General features: G+C 41.2%; 1 protein-coding gene across 4 annotated transcripts in view; it reads right to left on the bottom strand.

Annotated features, from left to right (window-relative positions):
* ASCC1 (activating signal cointegrator 1 complex subunit 1) overlaps nt 1–26,768 on the bottom strand; it is a 109,866-nt gene that overhangs the window by 12,067 nt on the left and 71,031 nt on the right. For 3 of the 4 annotated variants that reach the window (XM_044239739.1, XM_044239737.1, XM_044239736.1), the window contains exon 9: nt 22,349–22,434. In XM_044239739.1, coding sequence (XP_044095674.1) covers nt 22,349–22,434 — 86 coding nt within the window. Of the gene's footprint in view, nt 1–4,155; nt 4,183–22,348; nt 22,435–26,768 lie in introns of those variants that run through there. The other variant, XM_044239738.1, reaches the window with a different exon arrangement.

Below are 26,768 nucleotides of genomic sequence, written 5' to 3' on the forward strand. Positions count from 1 at the left end.
TTCCCTCTTCCTGCAATTAGCGGCCTAGCAAAATGCCTGGGGTTCATTAAGGCTAACTTTATAAAGCCCAGTAAATATTGATTCTTCCACATGACATCAACTTGACCCCAAAGATCTATTTAGAGGTTGTATGCTGCATGGTCTTGTCTTTCATAAAGGTGATCAGCTCTTGGCTGCATTGATTTACGCAATTAACTTCTCTTCCTGGCTTTGGCAGCCTGTTCAAACCATATCCACCCTTTTGTGTAAAGAAACACAGCCTGGAATGGTTATCTGCTAATCCCTTTGTTGAACCTTAATTCGAAGTGAAAGCCACGTCAACAAGACTGGCAGATTGATAGCTTTGCAAACTGAAGCCCTGTAGGTTCAAAAAAGATAAAACCAAAGGAGCAATAAAAGACAAGACAAAACAGAACAAAAAGGGAACTCATAATACTTTCAACAAGTTACTGTTTCAGGCTTAGCAGCCTAGTGGTCCTCTACCGTCCATCCCCTGTTTCCAACTGACAGAGCCACGGCGAGGGGCTGCCAAACGAAGTGCCTGACCTCACTTTGCCTTATGTGGACAACCTTTGCACGGCGTGAGAGCCAGCGAGCTCCTCATGCTTGAGCTTTAAAGTAAATAGGAAAAACGGTGATAAGAGCAGCCTGGGGAAGAGTTCGGCAGTCGGTCTGCACTCACGGCCGTCCCACAGGAGCTGCATGACTGTGCCAACGTGAGCAGAGTGGCCAAGATCCAGTGGGATGAACGAGTCAAAGTCCCTTCCTTGTAAACTGTAAGGCTCTGCTGAAAATAAAGTATTTCCTATGATGTTTTTGAAATCTCTCTGCTCTCCTTAACTCTGGACTTATTTTACCTTTCTGAGTCGCTGCCGTTTTTCGTACCTTTGGTAATGTCCCAAACAAACGGATTTCTTACCAGATGTCCCTAGAGCGGGGCTGATGTCCTTGGGCCCCTCCTATCTCCATGCTCTTATTCCCTCTGTATGTTGATGAGGATTTCGTAACCATTTTTCACCATTCTCCTATTTAGGACTTGTTGTGTACCTTCAGTCTTAAAGCCTTTTTTTCAGTTCTATCAATTATTTCTAGTGACTCATTAAAATACGAGCTCTATATAGAGGAACAATCTTGTGTGTTATTCACAGCTGAATACTAACATACGCTGGAACCATACCTAGTAGACTGTGTATGGTCAATAAATATTTGCCAGAGAGAATGACAATGCAAACTAACGTTGTACATGTCTGTGTACCTTATCTGAAAAGTGAAAGCTATGTCACGGGCTTGTTCAGATTGGATTTGAAGGTCTTACTTACAGGTTACCACCTAGAAACCCTTGAACAGACTCACCAAATTATATTCTCTCTAATCATATCTCAATTGTAACTAGTTGTCAAGAAAGAATTTGCTGTTAGTAATGGAAATTTCACATACTCCTTTAAATTTGTTTCTTTTTAAAAAAATTTTTTTTTAATTTGTCAGAGAGAGAGAGAGAGACAGCACAAGCAGAGGGAACAGCACGCAGAGGGAGAGGCAGGCTCCCCACTGAGCAAGAAGCCCATGTGGGACTCGATCCCAGGACCCTGGATCATGACCTGAGCAGAAGGCAGACGCTTGACCGACTGAGCCACTCAGGCACCCCTTCTATGTGTTTCTTATCTGTTAAAGCCTAGATCCCTTTTTTTTTTTTTGAACATTTTATTGACTTAATTTACAGAGAGAGAGACAAGCATGGGGAGTGGGAAAAGGAGAAGCAGGCTCCCTGCTCAAAGGAGGGCCCTTTGCAAGGCCCGATCCAAGGACCCTGAGATCATGACCTGAGCCGAAGGCAGAGGGCCAAGACACTGAGCCACCCAGGCACCCCCCTAGATCCCTTTCTTAGCTCAAATTCCTGATGTGGAATGTCACTGAGCACCCGATTCCATGCGTTTTTCACACAAAGGCACACGATGTAGTTCTGTCTCTCAAGGGCTTACCATCTAGTTAGGGAGGCAGGGTATGAATCAGAAGAGAGGAATGTGGATGACATGGGTGTGTTCACCTTATGAAAAGTTACTGATCTACTCTGTGATCTGGGCACCTCTGGATTATGTTCTACTTCAATGAAAAGGTTTACCTTAAAAAAAAAAGAAAAGAAAAAAAGAAAAGGTTTACCTAAAACAACATAGGGGCCAGAGGTTAAATGTGAGAGGGGAGGTCCAGACAGCTAATACATGCAGCGAGGCAAGAAAACAATGGGCGCCAAAGGCACAGAGGACAGCCAGCAGGCTGGAGGAGACGGGAGCCGAGCTGGGCAGCATAAAGGCAGAAATGGGCACAGTGCGCCAGTCCATGCCGACCAGGTTAAGTGTTTAGAGGGTCCCTAAAGAGTCATAGTGAAAAAGACTCAGTAAGGCTAGAGACAGAAGAACAGTGAATCACAAGAAAGGACTCTGAGGGTCAGGTTCAGAAGGCAGACTCCATTCTAGATGGTAGGGAACCACCGAAGGATTCTGAGCAGGTTGGTGGGCTGACACAAAAACCATCTTACGGAAACTGACCTGGGTGTGGTATACTGTGGTGCCTGAAGGAGGGAGGAGGGAAAGTAAGGGAAACCAGCAGCCCAGTAAGGTACTAAGTATCTTTTTGACTAAGATAGTAGTTGCATGCCTGAAAAGATTGAAGCGGTTGTGAACTACTCTGAATGAAACCCAGAAAAGACTCTGTGACTTTCTGGGTGCAGGGGAGCCAGGAAAAGGAGATGAGAAAATCATGGATGACAGGGTACACAGGAGGGTACTGTAGACAGCAACAGAACATTTCTGAGAGAGAGCTACTTTATGGGGAAACAGAAACAAAAATTTCCGGTCTGTTTACACACTCATGGACATTTCTCTGGATATATGTGTCCCGAGCCCCCCTCCAACCTAGGGTTTTCCTGTTTTGCTCTGAGTGTATGTATTCATGACACGAAATCTGTAGCACTGTTAAATGGAAAAATATCACCATAAAAAGCCTTACAACTGTTCATTTTTTTAATTGAGTAGTTCTTTATATATTAGGAAATGAGCCCTTTGTCTACATTATGCATTGCAAATACAGCCCTTCACCCATTTGTCATTTGACTTTGTTTATGGTGGTTTTTACCAGGTCGATTTAAATTTTTGCAAGCTCAAATATATAGTAAAGGAGAGTTTTAACACAGCTAATGCCAGCGCTATTAAATGTATATTAAAAGAGCAGAGTGGGGTGCCTAGGTGGCTCAGTGGGTTAAACCTCTGCCTTTGGCTCAGGTCATGATCTTGGGGTCCCGAGCCCCACATCCAGCTCTCTGCTCAGTGGGAAGGCTGCTTCCCCCTCTCTCTCCGCCTGCCTCTCTGCCTACTTGTGATCTCTGTCTGTCAAATAAATAAATAAAATCTTAAAAAAAAAAAAAGAGCAGAGTGAATTATACATACATAAGTACTGATAACGCTAATAAAATAAAGATTGTTACTGGCCACCTGACTGGGCAAGCCTGTGTGCCTGGTGTCCTGCTGTGGGCTCCATGTGACCTTCTGACTGCACCCTCAAAATCCCAAGCAGCAGATACTAATTCTTAATTCCCATTGTACAGCTGAACCTGACCTTTTTTTTTTTTTTAAAGATTTTATTTTTATTTATTTGACAGAGAGAGCACAAGCAGGCAGAGAGGTAGGCAGAGAGAGAGGAGGAAGCAGGCTCCCTGCTGAGCAGAGAGCCTGATGCAGGGCTCAATCCCAGGACCCTGAGATCATGACCTGAGCCGAAGGCAGCGGCTTAACCACTGAGCCACCCAGGTGCCCCTGAACCTGACGTTTAAAAAGCTTAAGTGACTTGCCCATGGGTACACAGCAAATAAAGGGTGTGAAACTGAGATTCATAAAGCTGGAAAAGGAAAAGGAAAACAAAGCAGAGATTTAAACCCGGGAAGCCTACCTGGAGTCTGGGCTCTTGAATCCTAGCACCCCCAGCCCCTTCCCACATCCCTGCTTAAGCCACAGGGAGGGCTCTCTGCCCAGCACCACCTTGAGACGGAGATGAACACATTCTTCCAACTACTTACTCCTACTTTCCCTGCCACCTCTTATCTGGGACCTGGTTTAAGAATCAGATGGCTGGAAGAGTTTTACTTGAATCCCTGATGAAAATGAACCGGAGGGGCTCTATTTAATTAGGTACCTGAAAGGGGAAAGAAGAAAAAAAAAAAAAAAAGCTTAAACTACAAAAGAAAAAAGAAACTTGGTTGTGTTCTCTAGCCTAAAGTAGTTCACGAAGAGCAGAGCAGTCTATTGTTTGGGAAATAAAAGACCTAGCAGGAAAAATTTAAATTAAAAAAGAATCACGTCAAGGTATTTAAATCATGCGAGTTTTTTCTCCTCACTGTTGTTTTATAACAACTCCCTTGGGAATTTTGAAACCTAAACCATTTTCTTTCTGAAAACATCTCTCTCTCTCTCTCTCTCTCTCTCACACACACACACACACACACACACACACACACACACAGTCCTGTTGTGCTGGAAGCCAGCATTTTTTAAAAAGCCTGCTGTAAAGGAACATAACAATGAATAGCTACACAAAACTACAAATATTTGATAAGGAAATAAAATTAGGATTTAAAACTTCAAATATTTGGGATACTACGTGCAAGCAGTAAGTACCAATTTGGACAATTTAAAAAGAAAATTTTAGGGGCACCTGGGTGGCTCAGTCGTTAAGTGTCTGCCTTTGGCTCAGGTCATGATTCCAGGATTGATCCTTTGGTCCTGGGATCAAGCCCTGCACAGGCTTCCTGCTCAGCGGGAAGCCAGCTTCTCCCTCTCCCACTCCTCATGCTTGTGTTCCCTCTCTCGCTGTGTCTCTGTCAAATAAATAAATAAAATCTAAAAAAATGAATCATTTGGGAAAAAATTGAAATCTAAGTATATAAATATGATGTTTGAGGGGCACCTGGGTGGCTCAGTCAGTGAGTGTCTGCCTTTGGGCAGGGTCCTGTGATCAAGCCCGGCCATCAGGCTCCCTGCTTGCAGGGAACCTGTTTCTTTCTCTCCTCCCTGCTTGTGCTCTCTTTCTCTCTCAAATAAATTAATAAAATATTTTTTTAAAGTATAAATATGACGTTTGAAAACTGTTGTGCACACAGCTGCTGTCCTTTACTGAATACTCACAGTATCTTTAGAAATGGAATAAACTTTCCCTTTCACCAAGTAAAGAGAGAAATGTGGACCACCAGGATGAAGGTTTTGGTCTGTTAAAAATAAAATAAAAACAGGCCCCAAATGGAGTCCCCTGTGCTAAGCCCCACATGGGCAAACCAAGACTTAATATCTAACCTAATTGGAGTTTCAGCCTCTTACAGGAATGTGACCTTTCACCAGTCAATCTAGAATTCCATGGTCAGCACCAGAGAGCTCATCTGCCTGACAGACCCCTGTCCTCCCCTAAAGGAAGGTGACCTTGCCTGAAATAAACCACTTTTGGCTGGAAACTTCCTTTTTCTGCCCTGTTCTTCCTATAAAAAGCCTTTCATTTGGTACAGCTCCTTCCAGCTCCCTTCTATCTGCTAAGATAGGATGCTGCTGGATTCACGAATCATTAAATAAAATCAATCAGATCTTCAAATTTACTCAGTTGAATTTTGGTTTTTTCACAGGTCAAAACCAAGGCTTCCCTGACACAGAAGTACGAGAGAAAATCCAACCATCCTGCTGTCCCTTGTTCACATGATCTGTGAAGCCTATCATTTCTTAGTTTGTTCATGTTTGTTTCCTAGGGAGAACACAGAGGGAATTATTGATTTCTAGTAATGTCGTGGTATACACTGAAAGAAAACAAATAGTGAGACTTAAAGGCTAACTGTGGTCATTTTTCCTTGCATTCATTTCAGACCTTCTACTTCTTCCTTCTAAGGCCCTATGGCATGACCATCGAAGACCAGAAGTAACTCCATGTGTAATTAATCTCAGACATAGGTGGAAAGAGGGTGAAGAGGAGCCTTCTCCTATTTGTGACCTCAAGCCATGAAACCAAATGAATGGTCAGTCCTCAAGAGCATAATGACAAACCTGTTGGGGATCTCCGCCCACGTGGCTTCCCAAATGAGGTTTGTTCTCTTTCTTCTTAGACAAGGTAGTGGCCCTTCTCTCCAAAGATCTCTCCTTCACAAAAACCTAATTCTTATACTAATTCTTATACTGGTCACAGCAAACTATCTGCTGCCCAACATGACTTCACCAGGAGGAAATTCATTTCAAACTCCAAAATAAAAATCCCAAGTATCGAAGTCCTGTGAAATATACAATGATTCCTGGTATATCTGAGTTAAACTGACCCTCAGAACGTAAAGTAGTACAACTGAAAGTAAGTACTGGTATTCAGTTAATGCAAGTATTTGGCAGGATCTACTGGTCCCAGTACTCCAGAGGTAGGGATGCTTTCTATCGTTTTCATGTGTGGCACTCAGACTTTAGATTCAAGTAGAAGAAACAAAAGTATCAAGTGCGTGATACTTTGAGATTTTCCCAGTGTTTTTCTTCTATAATCTGTTTTACAAGTTCTATTTCTTACAATTACCCCCCAGGCTACAGATGAAAGTAACAGTAAATAACACTATTTTGTACTTAATAACAATGCTTACCCACCTACCTCCCTACCAGGGATGAGGATGAATGGAAGAGAGTCTGACAGGCACTCAGAGCTCTGTAGGAAGGCATTCCCAGCATGAAGCCTTGCTGTGGTTAAATAACACCTTTCCTCTAAGGATCTAAAAGTATCTCACAAAGCTCATTAACCCTTCAAACAAACTGCTGTGACATACACCAGAGCTGAGCTTTATTATTTAAAAGAAAAGAACCAGACAGGCTAAGACCACTAACATCCTGATACAAATTCAGGAGATCCCAGGATCAGGCCCAGAACACAGGCCGGTAGAAGACCACATCCACAAGGCACTGTGCTATGCGTGCCACAATTTGAGTAACACATCTGTGCCAGAGAATGCCAAGAGGGGCAGTTCCATTCTTGGGCCATGTGTATGCAATCACTCTGCAAAGAATCTGTTCATGGGGTTCTATGGCCAAGAATGAAAAATAAATAATGGGAAAAGCAATCCTCACAGACCTTGGGAGATCCTGAGAAGCAACAAAACAAATAATGGCATATTTCAGACGTGTTCTTCATGAAATTGGCCTCCACGCACAAGATGAAGACTTTGGGGCGTAGACAGAAAGTAATGGACATCAGACTAAAACTACAATAGGTTTGAACAATATCAGGATTGATATTGATTGAACAATATCAGAGCTCCATATACATCACAGTACTAATCTCACTTAGAATTAGGATCACAAATCAGGGTTTTGGTTTTTTTTTTCCCCACAACTAAATTCTGTTTCAAAGTTTTATTAAAATTCCCGTAACCTAAAAAAATGATTATGAATTTCTGCCAAGGTGCCATACAATTCAAATTCTCAAGACTTTCTGTACCTTGCATGTTTCCTCTGGCTACATATGCCATCACTTCTGAAGAGAGTAAATGTGGGAGATATGAAGACAAGAAGGAAAACGGAGATCCAACACATCCAGGGGTCAAAAAAAAGGCCTCCCATCTGCTTTTAAGATATTAACAAAGTCTGTACTCATATGGATTCTTTCTAAAGATCGCAAAACAACACAATTGAGCCTATTCATACTAAGCCATGTCCCTCTACACAAAGACAAAACACACACAACTTTGTCTGAAAACCAGAGACAGGAACTTCTTTTGAGAGAGAGGTCTAGATGGTTCTTAGGGCAAACCAGACGTTAATGCTTTCCTGTCAATAACCACAGAGCCACTCCTTCCCCCAAGTTCTCTATCTTTAAACAGGGACAATGCTTTACAAGCATGTGCTGTGCTGGAACAAGATAAATTGTAAGATGGAATTCTGAGCTCTGGGTATGATTGTCACTTATGGCCTATAACCATTAATTCCTCATCAGAGGAAGCAAAAAGCAAAGTTTTCTTTAAAGATAAAAAGGCAAAGGTTTTGTAGAACTCTGACAGCTTCGAGTCTCTGCGGTCATCATCTGGTCTCACAGGGCTGTAGTATTTTTAAAGACTGGCATAGGAACACTGCCTTCAGAATAAAGAAAGACTGGAACAGGAATACCTACTTCAGAATAAAAGCCAGTGAAGCTGGCAGGTACTTCCTATCCTAGAATTGTCTCCAAATACAGCCCTAACTCTGCCCAAGATGCCACTTTTAATCTGAAACCTCAAGTTCCAGTGATCAAGTGGCGAGAGTGCCAATAATAATAGCTAATAATAGCCAATAAAAAAAGGACAAAATGTACTTCCAGAAAGGTCTGGGGCACTGTTCCTCCCAGGACAAGGTAAAGGCCAGACTGGGGGAGGAGTAGCCCCTGACATCATCAGTTGCCTGCATCAGGGAAGCAGCAGGAAGATGCTATGTGCATCTTCATGAAAGGTGGACCAAAAGCTTGCCTGTCCCCAGAGCACAAGCCCCATCTCCAATGACTGCCACAGCACACAAACACTCTGAGGCTCCTTACACGGAATGGGGACACGAACCTGGAAGTCCTTCATTCATTCTGCTCTCCCAAAACCCCTGCCCGTCTTAGCTGCAGTGAACAGGAGGCATGCTAACAGCACGACCCAAGGAGGCTTGGGTCTCCTTGCACAAGCCAGACGAACAGAGCCGGGGGAATAAAGGCTTCAAAACTTCCCTCAGATAATCACTCAGGGCTGCACTTTTGGATGCTTGGCCTGAGCCTCACTGCTGACGTAAGGATTATCAATTTTAGTTTAAGACTCTGCTGGTAAGGCCAAATGACCTATTAGAGAGTGAATTAAAACAGCTCCATACAAACAGGACGCCAGGCAGTTCTGCTGAGTACCTCAATACTCAAAATGCCAAGGGACTTCCCCTCCCTGCAGGGCTGCTTAATTTTAAAAAGCAGCAAGAAAAAAATGAGGGGCGGAGGCAGGAGGAAGGAAGAGGCCGTGCTGACTGACAGGGCTGCTGAGCCTAGACCAAAGCTCGCAAACCACAGTACGCTCTGCCCCGCTCCCCGGCAGCAGGGAGAACTCGCTGCAGAGATAGGCGCCTGGGAGCTGGGTTTGCCAACAGATTGGTTCTGGCAGCAGCCTCGCCTCCGGGCATGGATTTTACTGCTTCGGCAGGACAAAACTGCCCCTGGTGGCTCTGGGCTAGCAACACCTTTCAGTGCCCCCCAGTAGGGGCCTTTTCAGAACGAATGCAGAGACTGTTTCTGCAGAGAAATCCTTTTCCTCAGAAGGCCCCTTCACGCTCAGTCAAATAGGTCAGCACTCTTGTATTTTCAGTCTGGTATTCTTCCCTCAGGTATCATTCAGAACTGTCCCTCACACACAGGCAATAGAAGGTGTTGCATCTTGTATTATGTATCCGACAGGAAGTGCAAGTCAGCAGAAAGAAACCCCAGAAACGGAGAACCGGGGACAGGAGCAGAGACAATTTCTTCTGGGTCTGGCGGTCTCTAGTCACGCAGCTTGAGGGAGGCTGGGCATAAAGGGGCTGACTACAGTGCCAAGCAACAAATTCAGAGAGAGAACAAAGTAAGAGGGGGAGAGAACAAGGCCATTAGGCTCGGCCCAGCTCCATTCCAACTTTTCCTACGTGAGAACAGCTTCCAGAAGTTAAAGAGCAAATCAGATGCCCGTTGGCAACATTTGACAGCGGCAAGAGTATCCACACATAGAGATAACAATCGTCCAAATAATGGCTAAGGTGGTGGCGGCTCCCAGGAGGATGGGAGAGACGGGGACACCTGGATCCTGGATTCTCAACAAAGTCACCTGATTACAGACAGGAGATACTGTGTCCTCTGTTAGAACCCCAGGGAACCTGCCCTAGTAACACCACGGCAGCGTTACGTATGAAGACACAACACCTGGTTGTCTATAAGCCAGTCCACATGGCCTCCTTCCCCTCTGCAAAGGGCTACAGGTCAAATAAGCAAAAGGCCTTGGAAGTGGGATGCAATTATAATCCCCCGCCACACCTCAGGGATTACAAGAACAAGACGCCTACAATTTAAGAAAGTGGTTTCAATGTTTTAACCTACAACTGAAAGGGTAAACTTTGAATTGGTGTTCTGGTTGATTTATATCCTGTGTTTTCACTTTTAATTTGTAATAACAATGCTCGCATTTGAGCACAAACTATAAAATTGTTTCATCACTGGGACAGAGGAAAGAGAACATGGTTTCTTAATTAGTCATCAGCTTAATAAGTTTCCTGGCATAAAGGACTTCACTCTTGTTTCTTTGATCTCATCACACCAATGTCCTCTAATAACACTTAGACATTGTTGGCACCAAGCACCCAATCGAACCTGGTTCCACGTGGTCTGGTCTCTAGACAACAGACCGCTTTAAAGAAGACAGTGCCCTGTTCCCATCGCTGGGTACAGATTTATATTCCGCTCCTGGTTTGTCTACACTGTAGCCAAAAACACACAAATGGAATATACAGACACAATGAGCTATTATTCAGTCTTAAAAAGAAACAAATTCTGATACATGCTACAACACTGATGAATCTTGAAATAAGCCAGAAACAAAAGGACGAAATACTGTATGATTCCACTTCTAGGAGATACCTACAGTAGTCAAATTCATGGAGCCAGAAATCAGATCAGTGGGTGCTAGGGGCTGAGGGGAGGAGAGAATGAGTAGTCACTACTTCATGGGTGCAGAGTTTCAATCTGGGATGATAAAAAGTTCTGGAGATGGCTGGCGATGGTTGGACAACGGTGTGAACTTCACTTTAATGCCACTGAATTATACACTTAAAATCGGTTAAAATGGGAAATCTTATATTTTATCACAATTAAAAAAAAATAATGGACCCCAAATGAACCATAATCTAACTCACTTCATTTGTGAACTGTACCCCAAATGATATGACTGGATCCCCAGAAATGACTACACAAGAGAGATGAGTATTTCCCACAACTGTAACAGGCATTCTGTTCTGAGTTCATGGAAATGTAATCAGACAGACCAAAGACAACGGAGTATTTATTCTCCCTTCCCTAAATATGCCAAGACTCTAGTTTAGTGTTTTATGTGCAGCAGATAGTCAAGGAAATATGTATTTCCTGTTGTCACTGTCTTTGCCAAACCATGGCCTCTATCTTGTTGCTCTGCAGGTTAGACCCTTCCAAAGCCATCATCCCCTGCCTCAGCCAAGACAACACATACACGTATTCCAGAACCACCACAAAGATGAGTAACCAATAAACATAAATTCAAAAGAGAGTAAAGGGAGGGGAAAAAAAATCCAAAAACAAAAACATCGTGTATGAACAGACAGCAACAGGCCAGAGAAGGAGCATCATTCTGGAATGGATGTTGGCTCTGTCAAAAGATCAGCCGAGTGCTTGTTCTCCAGTTTCAATTTAATGATGGTTTCACCTTGCTAACAGTCATGTCTTAGGTTGCCCTCATTAGTGTTTTAAGACTTCACTTTCCAGGCAAAGTGACACATAGAGCAAAAGCAGAGGGAAAGTTTTGGTAAAATACTAAAATAAATATGAATCTTCCTCCTGGCTCCCACCCCGACCCAAGAGCCTAAAATAAGACCCTATAAAACCAAACTGAAGCATTTCAAACTGCACTTTTATCTCTGATGCTTGAAAAAACTGCCCAATCACCTGACAGAAGTATTTTATTTCTTTTCTTATATGGTATATTTATTACTAGCAAAATATGAAAAAGCCCCTAATGATTTCCTGAAATCTCCCACTGTCATGAGTTTTGTTTTCAACCATCAAGAATGGAGGAGGAGCCATATTTTATTACTAACAGCAAAATAATAATGGCCGCATTTTGACAGGAGGTCTTGTCCCAGGTTTGTTCTTAAACTCCACGTTTTTCTGATCTTCATGCTAATTATAAAATTTGCACAATTTATTTACCAGAGCAGTGTTATTTCTCATTCAATAATTTTTTAAAAATATTTTTATTTATTTATTTGACAGAGATCACAAGTAGGCAGAGAGGCAGGTAGAGAGAGGGGGAAGCGGGCTCCCTGCTGAGCAGAGAGCCCAATGTGGGCCTCGATCCCAGGACCCTGAGATCACAACCTGAGCTGAAGGCAGAGGCTTAACCCACTGAGCCACCCAGGCGCCCCTCATTCAATAATTTTTATTAATATATTCTGTAATAAGGCATAAATGAAATGGCAAAAGAAATCATTGTTCATCTTTCAAGTTAATGAATGTGTACCACAGAGAAACATAAAATTAGTATTGGCTATATTCTGAAATAAAAAGAGGTTAACTGTAAATTCAAGTTCATTATGATCCATATCAGCTGAATCTTGCTATGTGAAGCACTGAAGTTGCAATCAAATTGAACTGAAAAATAAACTTCACTTATTAACAGAGGATTGTGAGTTATGAGCTATAGATATATTTAATGTGGGGCTCTCTTTTTCTTGAATTTAGTAAACTCATTTAAAAAAAGAAATAAACAGGGGCACCTGGGTGGCTCAGTGGGTTAAAGCCTCTGCCTTCAGCTAAGGTCATGATCCCAGAGTCCTGGGATCAAGCCCCACATTGGGCTCTCTGCTAGGCAGGAAGCCTGCTTCCCTTCCTCTCTCTGCCTCTCTCTGCCTACTTGTGATCTCTCTCTCTGTCAAATAAATAAATAAAAATCTTAAAAAAAAAAAGAAAGAAAGAAATAAACAGGGGCACCTGGGTGGCTCAGTTGATTAAGTGTCTGCCTTTGGCTCAGGTCATGGGTCCTGGAGTGCAGCCCTGCCTGGGGTTCCCTGCTCAGTGGGGAGTCTGCTTCTCCCTATGCCCCTCCCCCCGACCCATGCCCTCTCTCAAATAAATAAATAAGATCTTTAAAAATGAAAATAAAAATTTGCTAGAAAAGATTCAAGTAAATAACAATTCAATAAGATTGACTGTTAACTAAATATGATATAACTAGTATATCTTGAAAGTCTATTAAACATGAGCATCATAGCTAATCATAAAGTTCTGTTGGGGGATGCCTAGGTTGCTCAGTCGGTTGGGTGGCTGCCTTTGGCACAGGTCATGATCCTGGGGTCCTGGGATCAAGTCCCACTTTGGGCTCCTTGCTCAGTGGGGAGCCTGCTTCTCTCTCTGCCTCTGCCTGCCACTCTGCCTATTTGTATTCTCTCCTTCTCTCTCTGACAAATGAATAAATAAAATCTTTTAAAAAAATAAAGTTGTGTTGGGTGAAATAAAAGAAAACTAAACTAAACTCTAACCATTTAGGTGTCAGCAGACTCTTCCCATAAAGGGGGAGCGAGGTGTCCATGTGGTGTCTATCACAACTTCTCAACCCTGGCACTGTAGCACCAAAGCAGGCAGATGTGCATAGCCAAATGAGGGTGGCCGTGTTCCAATAAAACTTTATGGACCGTGGCATTTGAATTTTACATGATTTTTACATGTCCTAAAGTAGGACTCTTCTTTTGATTATTTTTTTCCAACCATTAAAAACCTTCACAGTTTGCAGGGCCATATGCCAGGCAGGGGGCAGGCAGGACACAGCCGGCCCTCAGACTACAGCTTGCAGGCCCCTGCTCTAAGAGTTTACAATCTCAAGTACGGGGTTAAAAACCAACCCCTTTGGCAAAGAGAAAATCTTTTTCTTCTCCTCCTCCAAAATCTGATTTCTGTAAAAGGCAGTTTTAGTCAGTCAATCCAGAAAAGCTAGCTGAGTGTCTGTTGGGTGCAAAAACATTGCTAAACACTGGAGAGCACACGACAGGTCTCTGCACCATCAAGGTGAGGAGAGAAGGGAAGAGTGCCATTGCCTGGGATGGGCCTTACCAATACAGACAGAAGTACTATCTGTATTGGCAGATAAGAAGAATTTGCACATAACAAAACTGCAGTAAAAGAGAAACAGAGAGATACGGACAAAACCTTAAAAAGTAGCCCTACATGGCAGTGAATTTTTTAAAAAGTAGATTTAGTGGCAAGGAAAAAACCAGGAGAGCCAACAGCCACTGAAGCCAAGAGAAGAGAACATTTGAAGGAGAAAAGGGCTTAGTACTCTCAGTGTGGTTACTGGGGAAAAAGTAAAAGTAGGTTAAGGCACTAAACAAACAGGGGCCACTGGTGACCTTTTCCAGTACTGTTTCAGTTCAACAATAGAGGTGAGAGCTAGGTTGCAGGGAATTAAACAGGGAATAGTTTGAAAAGGATGACAGCAAGAAGAATGGCTTTTTAGAGAAATGAACTCTCATTTCTTCAAACAACAAGCATTCTAATGAAAGATGCTGGCTAACTTCCTAGTAGCTTACTCTAATATGAAACATTCTTATTAGAAAATTGTTCCTTACATTAAACTTTTATACCCTTTGAAATCAAATGGCCTAATTTTTACGGTAAGATCAACAATTAATAAAAGCCGCATCTATCTTAAACACTGAAACAAAACATAGCCAAGACTTCAATAAACTCTTCTGGAAGGAAGTTATCAAAAAATAGGTGTATACACAACAAATGGCTAGTGTCCTATCCCCCTCCTAAGTGCACGTCTGTTTTTCCTTCTTTTAGAAAATTTTATTTTGACAGTTTCAGACTTACAGTGAAGTTATAAGAATAGTAAAAAGAATTCCTGGATAACTTTTATTCTTTTTTGTTTAAAAGTAGGTTTACCGTCTACTTTAAGAAACAATTTATTTAGCTGAATTTCCTGTTTTGTTTTTTGTTCTTTGTAATGAATTGGAAAACAAATTTCAGCCATTCAGTTTATTTTTTCCTTAAGATTTTTATTTATTTAGGGGCGCCTGGGTGGCTCAGTTAAGCATCTGGTTTCGGCTCAGGTCATGATCCCAGGGTCCTGGGATCGAGCCCCACATAGGGCTCCCTGCTCAGTGGGGAGTCTCGACTGTCCTTCTCCCACTGCCCCAATCCTGTCCTCTCTTAGTCTCATGCACGCACACTCTAATAAATAAACTCTTTAAAAAAAATTTTTTTTTATTTATTTATTTGAGAGTGAGAGCAAGAGAGATCACAGGGGGATAGGGAGCCTGATGTGGGGGCTTGATGCCAGGACCCTGAGATCATGACCTGAGGCAGATGCTAACCGACTGAGAGCCATCCAGGTGCCCCAACTCATTTTAAAAAGTGCTGGGGGCCAAGTAGTTTCATTAAGTTGTCTGTGATGCAGTCACGAGATGTAGGGAAGAAAAATCCAATATAAGCTCACTTCCTAGAACGCCTGTGCTCCTTTATCAGTGAGTTGAGGTCTTTCCATCAGCTCTGCCCTGTTCTTTCTCCTCTCCTTCGGGGACTGACTAAACGCAGGTCAGTTAGATATTCTCACTCTGTCCTTTAGGTCTCTTACTCTCTCAGCTCCAATTTTTGCCTTTTCCTCTGTCCATGCAACATTCTGGATGATTTCTTCTGACCTAACTTCCAGTCCACTCCGTCTCTTTAGCTATGTCTACTTTGCTGCTAAATCCATCCACTGAGCTCCTCATTTCAGTTACTGCATTTTACAGTTCAAGTATTTCGATCTGGTTTTTAAAACTGCAATGTAACTGCAATGTCACAATGCTTCTGTAACAGTTCCCAATTACCTGGTAACAATTTGAAGCTTGGCTTTTAATTTCTCTGAACACACTAAACATAGCTGTTTTCAGTCTGAGTCTCATGACTCCAGTATCTCATGTCTTTGAGTCTGGGATGTCTGCTTATGGGTAGCGGTCCCCTTACAAGCCCAGCTGTCTCTGTGTACTGGCCATGTTGGGGAGAAAGTTCCTTGGAGGAATATTATTAGGCAGAGGGTGATGAAACTATCTCCTGGAGAGGATTTTTCTTTGCAACTGCTGGGTGCCTCGGGGCACTCCCAATCCAGAGCCTCCTTCATCCAACGTCAAGAACTCATTCTCTCTCTACTTTCTCCTTTGAGACTCTTTTTGTTTTTTCACCTGTAATTCTCCTTTGAGAATCTTTCTCTTCTCCGCTTAGAATCTTAACAGTTAATTTTTACACTGCTTAAGGATCCTCTTTCTCATATTTTTCCCTTATATTTTCCATGTCTTCACCTTTGCCAGAGATCTTAACTTTATCTTCTAATCCTTAATTGAATATATGTACATTTGAATATATATATGTGTGTGTGTCATTTCCATGGAGTCTCTTATTCTCCAATTGACCTTTTCCACAACATCTTAATAAATGAAAATCTTCAGAAAGTTGTATGTTCACTCTCTAACACATTTCCTACTTCATATGATTATCAAGAATAATGTGACTGCTTTTGTTATGGAGAAAAGCTATGACAAAATACTAGTATATGGGGCACCTGGGTGGTTCAGTGGGTTAAAGCCTCTGCCTTCAGCTGGGGTCATGATCCCAGGGTCCTGGGATCCAGCCCCCCATCAGGCTCTCTGCTCAGCAGGGAGCCTGCTTCCCTTCCTCTCTCTCTGCCTGCCTCTCTGTCTACTTGTGATCTGTCAAATAAATAAATAAATCTTTAAATGTTCAGTAGAATTCAGTGAAATAATCTGACCCTGGGATTTCTTTAAAAAAAAAACAAAAACAAAAAAAACCCAAAATACTAGTATGTCCGAGGGAACTGAATTTGGTTAAGTGTCAATAGTGTCAATATGTCTTATTGCTTATAGCTTAGAGAGGAAGTGACATCTGTTTACTGATTTTACATCAAGATTAGAGTTTCACATCACAGAAAAAAAAATTTCAAGTCACAGAAATATCAGGCAGTAAAAACAACACCATAGCTATGGCAGTAAGGAGAGACAATAATTTTATTCTACATTTGATTTGCTGTTGTTTATTCTGATATAACAGTGCAATGGAACACTTAGTGATAGACTTTCAAAGAAAGCCTTTCTGAAAGAGTTGAGTTTTTTGGGGGGTGGGGAAAGAATTCTAAAGAGCCATGTATCCAAGAAGTAATTTTCAATAACAATATATAATACAGCTGAAAATTGAATTGGATAATGGATAACAAAAGACACAATGTTTTCTTCCTTAGTGATAATATAGTTTCTGGGGTGACTGGGTGGATCAGATGGTTGAGTTTCCAACTCTTGATTTCTGCTCAGGTCACGATCTCAAGGTGGTGAGACTGAGACCTCCACAGGGAATCTGCGGGAGATTCTCTTTGTCCCTCTCCTCTGCCCTTCCCCCACTCTTGCATGAGCATGCTGGAGCACTCTCTAAGATCAATAAAATTTTTTTTTTTTAAAGATTTTATTTATTTATTTGAGAGAGAGAGACAGTGAGAAAGAGCATGAGCGAGGAGAAGGTCAGAGAGCGAAGCAGACTCCCCATGGAGCTGGGAGCCCGATGTGGGACTCGATCCCGGGACTCCAGGATCACGCCCTGAGCCGAAGGCAGTCGTCCAACCAACTGAGCCACCCAGGCGTCCCTAAGATCAATAAAATTTTTTTAAAAGAAGAAATAATATAGTTTCTAAATGCCAGTCTCTCTTTATAGTAATTAATGTCTGGGTTTTTTTTAAGTAGGCTCCACACCCAATTGGGGGGGGGGTTCAAACTCATGACCGCAAAATCAAGAAGAGTCCCATGCTCTACTGACTGAAACAGCCAGGTGCTCTTAATATCTTAAAAAAAAAAAAAAACTACTATATAGCTCTCAATCTCACTTATCTTCCCTAGAAAACAACAAAAATGAATTCAGCTGTTCAATACTCTTCTAATACTGTGAAACAAAAGTAATCATTCAAAACAAGCTTCTTTACTGGTGTTTGAAGAATTTAATTGTGACTCTGTTACCTTAGGACAAACTGGAATTGGCCAGGGAGGGACGTGGGAGGTATGTTCTCCTTTTTGACCTTGGTAGTAGTTACACTGTTCACTTCATGATTATTTGTTAAACAGTATTTGTGTGTGTGTGTGTTTCATGTACTTTTCTATGTATATGTTTCATCAAAAAAGATAAAATAGTACATATTTTTAAATAGCTTCCTTAAGCAAATTAAATAAAGATCTCATTTAAATTCACTTATTCGACCTGTCCTTTTGTAAAGATGTTAAGGGGGGCAAAAATAGAACAAAAGCAAAAATAAATGAAATTTTTGAGTTACTGTCATTTACATCTTTCAAGAAAAGTCTCAATGTGGCTAGAGAGATTAAAACCTATTTCCAGGGGTGCCTGGGTGGCTCAGTGGGTTAAAGCCTTTGCTTTTGGCTCGGGTCATGATCCCAGGGTTCTGGGATTGAGCGCTCTCTACTCAGTGGGGAGCCGTTTCCCCCTCTCTCTGTCTCTGCCTGCCTCTCTGCCTATTTGTGATCTCTGTCAAATAAATAAATAAAATCTTAAAAAAAATAAAACCTATTTCCAAGTAAAGTCTTTTTTTTTTTTTAAGATTTTATTTATTTATTTGGTGGAGAATGAGAGAGAGCATGAGAGAGGAGAAGGTCAGAGGAAGAAGCAGACTCCCCAAGGAGCTGGGAGCCCGATGCGGGACTCGATCTTGGAAGTCTGGGATCATGACCTGAGCCGAAGGCAGTTGCTCAACCAACTGAGCCACCTAGGCGCCCCTCCAAGTAAATTATTAAAAATTAATACAGTTTAGGGAGTCTGGGTCGCTCAGTTGGTTAAGAATTGGACTCTTGGGGGGCGCCTGGGTGGCTCAGTGGGTTAAGCCTCTGCCTTTGGCTCAGGTCATGATCCCAGGGTCCTGGGATTGAGCACCGCATCAGGCTCTCTGCTCAGCAGGGAGCCTGCTTCCTCCTCTCTCTCTCTGCCTGCCTCTCTATTTGTGATCTCTGTCTGTCAAATAAATAAATAAACTGTTTTAAAAAAGAAAAAAAGAAAAAAAGAAATTGCACTTTCATGGTGGCCTTTGATTCTGGACTGAGAGCACTTTCTTTCTATTCCTTCCCAAATACATCACCTGTGCCTTTGTTTGCACGACAGCACCTCCTCTGGTGAGCACAAGCTCAGGCTCGGATATCTCCTCTTCACTCTGCAGTTAGACGCCATGCTTTCGAACAGGTAATACCGTACCCCTGTTCCATGTGCTGCAGCACAGTTTTGGCAGAGTGATTCTACGGCTTAAGGCCAGCTCAGAAGGCCCCCCAAACAGACCGCCACTAAGACCACTTTTCTCTGCGAAGCTGGCAGTCACTGGTGGCCTGCTTGCAATGGGGCAGTTATCTCTGGCAGTACGTCTCTAGGTCAGCGTGGTTTCTCCAATCACAAGTTTATAACTGCCTCAGGGATGAACAAACAACATCTTTGTTTTTATCTCTTAGATCAGAAACAGAAACTCTCTGAGCAGTTACTACCCTCTGTGTTTGGCCTAGGTCTTCTTCCCTTGCACATTCTCCTTTCAGAGCTGTCAGGCTTCCCTCACAACCCACCGTAACTAAATAGGTTCCTTTTCTGTTTCAAAAAACACAGTACAGTGGTTCTTTAGTTGTCAGTTCTTACAAAGTCCTTCTTAAGGTAAGAACATTCTTATTTTAGCTAGGAATAACCCAATGCTGGTCTATTACTGCGGTAACAACTCTCGAAAGGGCCATACAAAAGAAAAATGTGGCTTCTACCTCCCAAAGTCATTAAAGACTTTTTCTCCTTCTTATTAAGGCACCCAGAACACACAATATTACACCAAGCCAAAAGGACCAATTCTCTTCATGGAGTAGAATAGCAATTGGCCGTTACTTATTAAATTCTTACAGCAATGAGCAATGACTTGCTTTCTCGTTTTGTTTCTCTTTGAATAGTAGATGAAGTTGATTTTTTTCCAAGGCTGCTTCTCATCACCAGCATTCCTGATCCTTGACCTATGCAGCTGTTAATATGCTACACACATATGCTTGGGCCCCTGAACAGCCAGTGCAGTTAACCTTTCGGTTTTCTCCAAGTCAGTTCCTATCTTGTTAGTGAAATTGATGTTTTTTCCTTCTAAACATAATAATCTTATCTGGCATAAAACCATATATAATTCATTGGTTTTTATGAATCTTTTTCTCCCCAAGGGTTTCTGGGCCTGTGGGTTCTCATGTTCTGAGAGAGGCATGTTCGTTCATGGTAATTCCAAAAAGTGGGCAACTATAGCTACTTCACAAACACAATTATTACCTCTTGTGCATTTGGGCATAGGTAATTGTGGGAGGCCACGTTTTACCTTTATTCTCAAAGTGAATTCCCTTGACTGAATATAGGTGAAAGATTACATTTTCTGCAGCTAATGACTAAAAAGTAAAATATTGGACACTGAATCAAAGGACACTTTATCCTAACTATCTGTGTTCAAAGGTACTTCTCCATATTCATAATTCACCCCCATCGTTCTGTACTGTAATTGCCTATTAACCGTCTGTATGCCTCAAAGACAGGAAGCCCCTAGAAGGCAGGGACTGCATCATAATGGCTGCTTTTATCTGCAGGGCACACGGTCTGGCAGATGGTACACCCTCGTAAGTATTTCTGTTGATGTGTTAGTACTGCATTCAATTCAAAGTCTAATTCTTAATTAGCCACAATTTTAGACTAATTGGCACACACCATTGCCCCAACATTTATGGAATGACTTCTAATCAGATTTCATCACAGTTCAAACAGGTATGCCCAACTTCAAATACCTAATGATCTCTACCTAAACACTGAGCATTTTTATGAGAGGCAGCAGAAACAATGCTAACCCTGTGATTTGAATCTTTCTGTTAATTCAGACTTGGCTACCGACTACCTGTGACCTTTGGCAAGTTGCTTTAACCACACTGGTTACAGTGTGGTTACAGCTCTTAAAACTCCTAGGAGGCATGAACCAGTAAGGGTACTACCAACATAGCAAGCCCTTGTTAACACTAGAGGGAGCTACATCCATGTCACCACTGGGGTGGTGAGGAAGACTTAGAGGCAAAGCATCTTTAAATTGGAAGACTGGCTCTCCAGCCACGGCACAAGCTCTCTGCCATCACCCCCCTCTTCCAGAGGGTGCAGCACCCCCAACTTGACTTTCATCCACACACCTCTGGAGCTGTAATCCTAATTCCAAAAGAATCAAGTTGGCTTGAGTCATTCCTACAGATTTCTTTCCCTGTTCAATCTTTCTTTCTTAATCAAACTAACAACAACAACAAAAAAGCAAAGTGATTAATGCTATTATTGGAAAAGCCCCAGGAAATGAGATGGCGGAGGAAAAAGAATCATATCACACTGAAGCTGGGGACTGGGAAAATAAGTAAACTACAGCTGAATTAATTAGCAGCTTGCCACTCAAACCAAAGCTACCACAGTTACTCTGACAACAAGAAAACCACTCAAAAAAGAGGAAAGGTATCAAGGAAAAGAAGAAATTGACATAGCTCTGCAGGGTAGGAGCCTGAATGCCTGCCTAAGAGGAAATCTGGTCACTGCCATGTCGGCCTCTGCAGTAAGAACTTTGCAGCTGCTGAAGTGATGTCATCAATTAAAGGTAATGGGGTCACACTAGGCATTTGGCAAGAAAAGTGCCCAGTACCCAGATAAGGCAACAAAGGACGAGGGGGGAAGGAAAAAGAAAAAGCATTTTTTTAAAGCTAAAGATTATTCTGAAGTTATATACACACACTCTCCTCCCAGCTCCCAAAAATGTATGGCCTTGAAAATGTATGACCTAATCATTACAGAACAAGTGAAATGAAGAATCCAAAACCTCTCCGTTGTATCAACTTCTGTTTCCGTTTGCCCAGAGGCACAATGACATGCTAACCTGAGAGAGACGGCATAAATTGTGGTTGTTACAGAATGTGGTCTGTAGGAGAAAGATATATGCCACCCTGAAGAACCCTTTTTATGGAAATTTCATAGGTTAATTTAACACTCAAGAAGCAAAATCTCAACAGTCAGAGACCACCTACTTTTCAGAACATGGGCTATTCCTGAATAAAAACAGATTACAAAACAACTTTAGAGAGGGACTATAGGTGAAAAGTCTACTAGAACAAAATAAATAATTCTTTTTGACTTAAAAAAATGCAGACCCAGTCCTACAGAGGTAAAATATAGAGTAAAACTCCCTAGGTTAAAATCAACATATTCCTATGAGTTCAAGTAGTCAGGGTTCTAAGAGACATCACAACCTCAGCAGATTCAAAAAGATCTCTTTTCCTTTAGGACATTAACACACACACACACACACACACACACACACACACACACACACACGTGTGTGTGTGTTTTGCCAGACCTTTGAATCAATGATCCTCATGAGAAGAATGAGAAAAATATATTTTACTGTTAAAAGGAGAATGACTTGTTTTCTACTCTTAACTTAGGACACATGCCAAAGGATTTCCAATTCACCCTGTTATGTACTGACCTTTAAAATGTTTCGCCCATCAAATGATTCTCTTTCCTTGAAGATGTATTTGCCATCAGCTGTATAGAGATTGTACCTGCCTTCAGCTGTAAATATTTCAAAGATAATGTTAGAAGAGATGCTTGGGTTATTCACATTTGTTTTCTTTTGGGTTTCTATAGGTACAACAAGCAAAATCCTCATGTACTACTGGGATTGTGGCATAATAGGAGGGAAAAACATCAGTCTGAGTCAAGAGGCCTGGCGTCCAGTCTCAGTGCGGTCATTAATTCAGTACACATTTATTCATTCAACACTGTCCAAGTACTCAAGGTATGTTACCTATGTAATTAACCATATTCTTTTTTTTAAAGTATAGTGGACATACAATGTTATATTAATTTCAGGTGTACAACATAGTGATTTGACAATTCTATACATTACTCACTGTAGCCACCATCTGCCACTCACCATCTGTCATGCAATGTTATTACAATATTACTGGCTGTATCCCCTATGCTGTACTTTACAGCTCTGTAACTTATTTATTTTATAACTGGAAATTTGTACCTCTTAATCCCCTTTACCTATTTTGCCAACCCCATCCCAAAGTCCTCTCTGGCAACCACCAGTTTGTTCTCTATATTTATGAATGTGCTTCTGTTTGTTTTGTTTTTTTAGATTCTACATGAAAGCAAAGGGGTGCCTGGGTGGCTCAGTCAGTTAAGCCTTTGGTTCAGGTCATGACCTCAGGGTCCTGGGATCAAGCCCCAGGTCAGGCTCTCTGCCCAGCAGGGAGTCTGCTTCTCCTTCTCCTTTCCCTCTATGCACTCTCTCTCTAATAATAAACAAATACACTTTAAAAAAATGTATAAATTCTACATATACATACAACCATTTGGTATTTGTCTTTCTCTGTCTGATTTATTTCACTCTGCATAATATGCTCTTAGTCCATCCATGTTGTCACAAGTGGCAAAGTTCATTCTTTTTTATGGCTGAGTTGTAGTCCATTGTGTATGTATACACATGTACACACACCCCCACACACATCTTCTTTACCCACTCATCAGAAATACAAGAAATAACAAGTGTTGGCAAGGACACAGAGAAAAAGGAACCCTCATGCCCTGTTGGTGGGAACACAAACTGGAGCAACAGTATGGAAGTTCCTTAAAGAAAAGTGAAATAGAAATACCACATAATCCTGTAATTCCACTTCTGTTTTCAAAGAAAATGGAAACACTAATTCCAAAAGATATATGTACCCCTATATTTATTGCAACAGTATTTACAATAGCCAAAATATGGAAGCAACCTAAGTGTCCACTGATAGATGAATGGATAAAGAAGATGTGGGAGAGGTGTTTGTGCCTGTAAAATAAGCCATATTATTAGGTAAATTATGTCTCCTCAATGGACTTCACTTACGCAGCTCCAGGTTAAGACTAGGTGATCTCCAAAGGTTCCCCATGGTCTAAAAACCCAAGATTTTGTATAATCTATATGCATTTTTAAATATGTAAAAATATTTAAAAATTCACACATTTGTAGTCAAAAATGTTGGCAACATTAATTTGGGTTGCAACCAACATTAAGTGGGCTGGTTTAAGGACTTCCCCAAAATGAGAGAGCCCCTTTCAGTTGCAATCAAAGGTGTCTTTACAGACATTCTACACAGAAATGCAGCGAATCTATGACCTTGTGTTAATTTAGCTTGCTAATCCCAAAAGACATCCGTAAAGTATAACAGGAAAAAGGATTTCAAAGGAGAGGGATGGCAGGTCAGAAAGAGTGAAACACCATATTCTATGTCCTTTTCAAGTAAAAATTCAACCAGAGAAGAACCTAAGGTATAGAAAATTCAAAGCATCAAGTGCCTGGGTGGCTCAGTGGGTTACGCTGCTGTCTTCGGCTCAGGTCATGATCTCAGGGTCCTGGGATCAAGTCCAGCATCGGGCTCTCTGCTTGGCAGGGAGCCTGGTTCCCTCTCTCTCTCTCTCTTTGCCTGCCTCTCCATCTACTTGTGATCTCTCTCTCTGTCAAATAAATAAATAAAATATTTTTAAAAAATTTCAAAGCATCCTTAAGAATTATTTAACCCTCAGAATATTTTCTAAAACATCAACCCCTTTCCTGCCCACCAAGAGACCCTCAAAAATATCTGTACTTCCAATTCTGGAATATGCACTTTTATCATATATAGATATGGAGACTACCAAGTCAGAATTGGTAAAATATGTCCAGGTCAGTAACTCCAGGAGCATAACATATGTTAATTAGTCCACCGGAATTACACTTTGGTAACTTCTAATGAAAAAGTACTCTCTTAATCAAAGATCCCAAAACCATGTATATTTCCCAAATTAAAAACCAGCCCCCTGTTAAGAGGATATGTGAAACTTTAAAGATATATTTATTTAATTTAGAGAGACAGAGAGAACATGCACATGCATGTGATGTGCCCCTGGGGCAGTGGGGCAGAGGGAGAGGGAGAGAGAATCCCAAGCAGACTCCACACTGAGCACAGAGTCCGAAGTGGGGCTTGATCTCATGACCCTGAGATCAGGAGCTGAACAGAAACCAAGAGTTGGAAACTCAACTGACTGCACCACCCACATGCCGGTGCCCCAAGAAGTGATGTGAAACTTTAAATTCATACTAAGCAAATATCAATTACAAAGCATACTAAGCAAATATCAATTACAAATATCAGTTAAGTGTCCAACCCTTGATCTCGGCTCAGGTCTTGATCTCGGGGTCCTGAGTTCAAGCTCCATGTTGGAGCCTACTTAAAAAAAAAAGAAAAAGAAAAAAAAACCAGTAATGATATCTGAAGATTGAAATGGGTTTTGAGGGGTAGGGGCATAGAGGGAGAGAGAATCTCAGGTAGCCTCCATGCCCAGTGCAGGGCCCCATGGCGGGGCTCAATCTCACAACCCTTAGATCATGACCTGAGCCAAAATCAAGAGTTGGATGCTTAACCAACTGAGCCACCCAGGCGCCCCTGAATTATGTATTTTAAATGAGTGAATCATACAGTATGTGAATTATATCTCAATAAAGGTGTTATATTCAAACTATCTCTAGAAGCAAAGGATAACTAGACTGTGAACTAGAATGTTTTCTTACATGGAGCTCTAGTGCTAACTGAATATAAATCTGGAAACACACAATTTAGTAGATACAGATTCCTTTATAATTCAACTCTTCTATGTCAAAATGTGGTTAATAAGGGAGTACGGTTAAGAGTTCTCAAGCAAGATTTAAGGACTAGGGCATTTTCAGAATGTATTGCTGATAGCATTAAATGTCTAATAAAATACTGTCTATACCTGCACTGTCCAAATTAGTAGCCTCTAGCACATGTGATTATTTAAATTTAAATAATTTAAATTAATTAAAATGAAAAGTTCACTTTCTCAGCCTTGTAGCAACCTCTAAGTGCTCAATAACTACATGTGGATAGTGGCTACCATACTGGACATCAGGTAGAGAATAGTTCTATCATCACAGGGAGTTCTACTGGATGATACTGGATACAATATGTCTTCTGAACCAAAGAATTGAGTGAATATTCTAGAGTTCTAGAACTATGTCTTTACATAGAGATGTTAAAAAGTACATCATATCAGAGGATCTGACTATGCTTCCAAACTTAAAATTGACCACCCAGAACAAAATAAATACCACAGACTCCTTTAAATGTTCCCAGTGGACAAGATACCTATAAATGTATATGTATATACAAGCATACATAAATATACATACATATATATATATATATGAAATATTCCGGAAAATATATTTTCTGAAATTCCAAATATTCTTCTGCAATACTACTACCCAAATGCAATAAAAAAATTAAAAAAGTATTGCATCAGAACAAGTATAGAGTTTTGGATTCTATTAAGTACCCAAACAACAGTCTATATGCTTTGACTGAGTCATTTGAACCAATTTGATTTCAGTGCTCCTGAAGGTAAAATAGTGATTTATTTAGAAAAATCTTAGTTTAAATTAGAAAAATCTTAGTTTAAATTTAGAAAAATTTTAGTACAGAGTTAATGTTTTGTGATATTAGATTATATTTTATATAATTTTATAATCTAACATCACAAAACATTAACTCTGTAACTAAAATGTGGACAACTACATATCTCTTAGTCCTACAATGGCAAGTGACTTCCAGTTGGGATCTTTGGTACATGTCTGAGAGAAAGAAAAAGATGTACAGCTGACCCTTGAACAATGGGGATTAGGGGCACCAACCCCCATGCAGTTGAAGTTCGTGTATAACTTTTGACTCCCTAAAACCAAACTACTGTTGGCCAAAACCCTTATTGATAATACAACCAGCCAAATAATACATATTTTGTAAATTATATGTATTATATACTGCATCCTTACAATATCGTAAACAAGAAAAAAGAAAATATTT

Source organism: Neovison vison, chromosome 2 (genome assembly GCF_020171115.1).
Source record: "Neovison vison isolate M4711 chromosome 2, ASM_NN_V1, whole genome shotgun sequence".
In the NCBI taxonomy this organism is placed as follows: Eukaryota; Metazoa; Chordata; class Mammalia; order Carnivora; family Mustelidae; genus Neogale; species Neogale vison.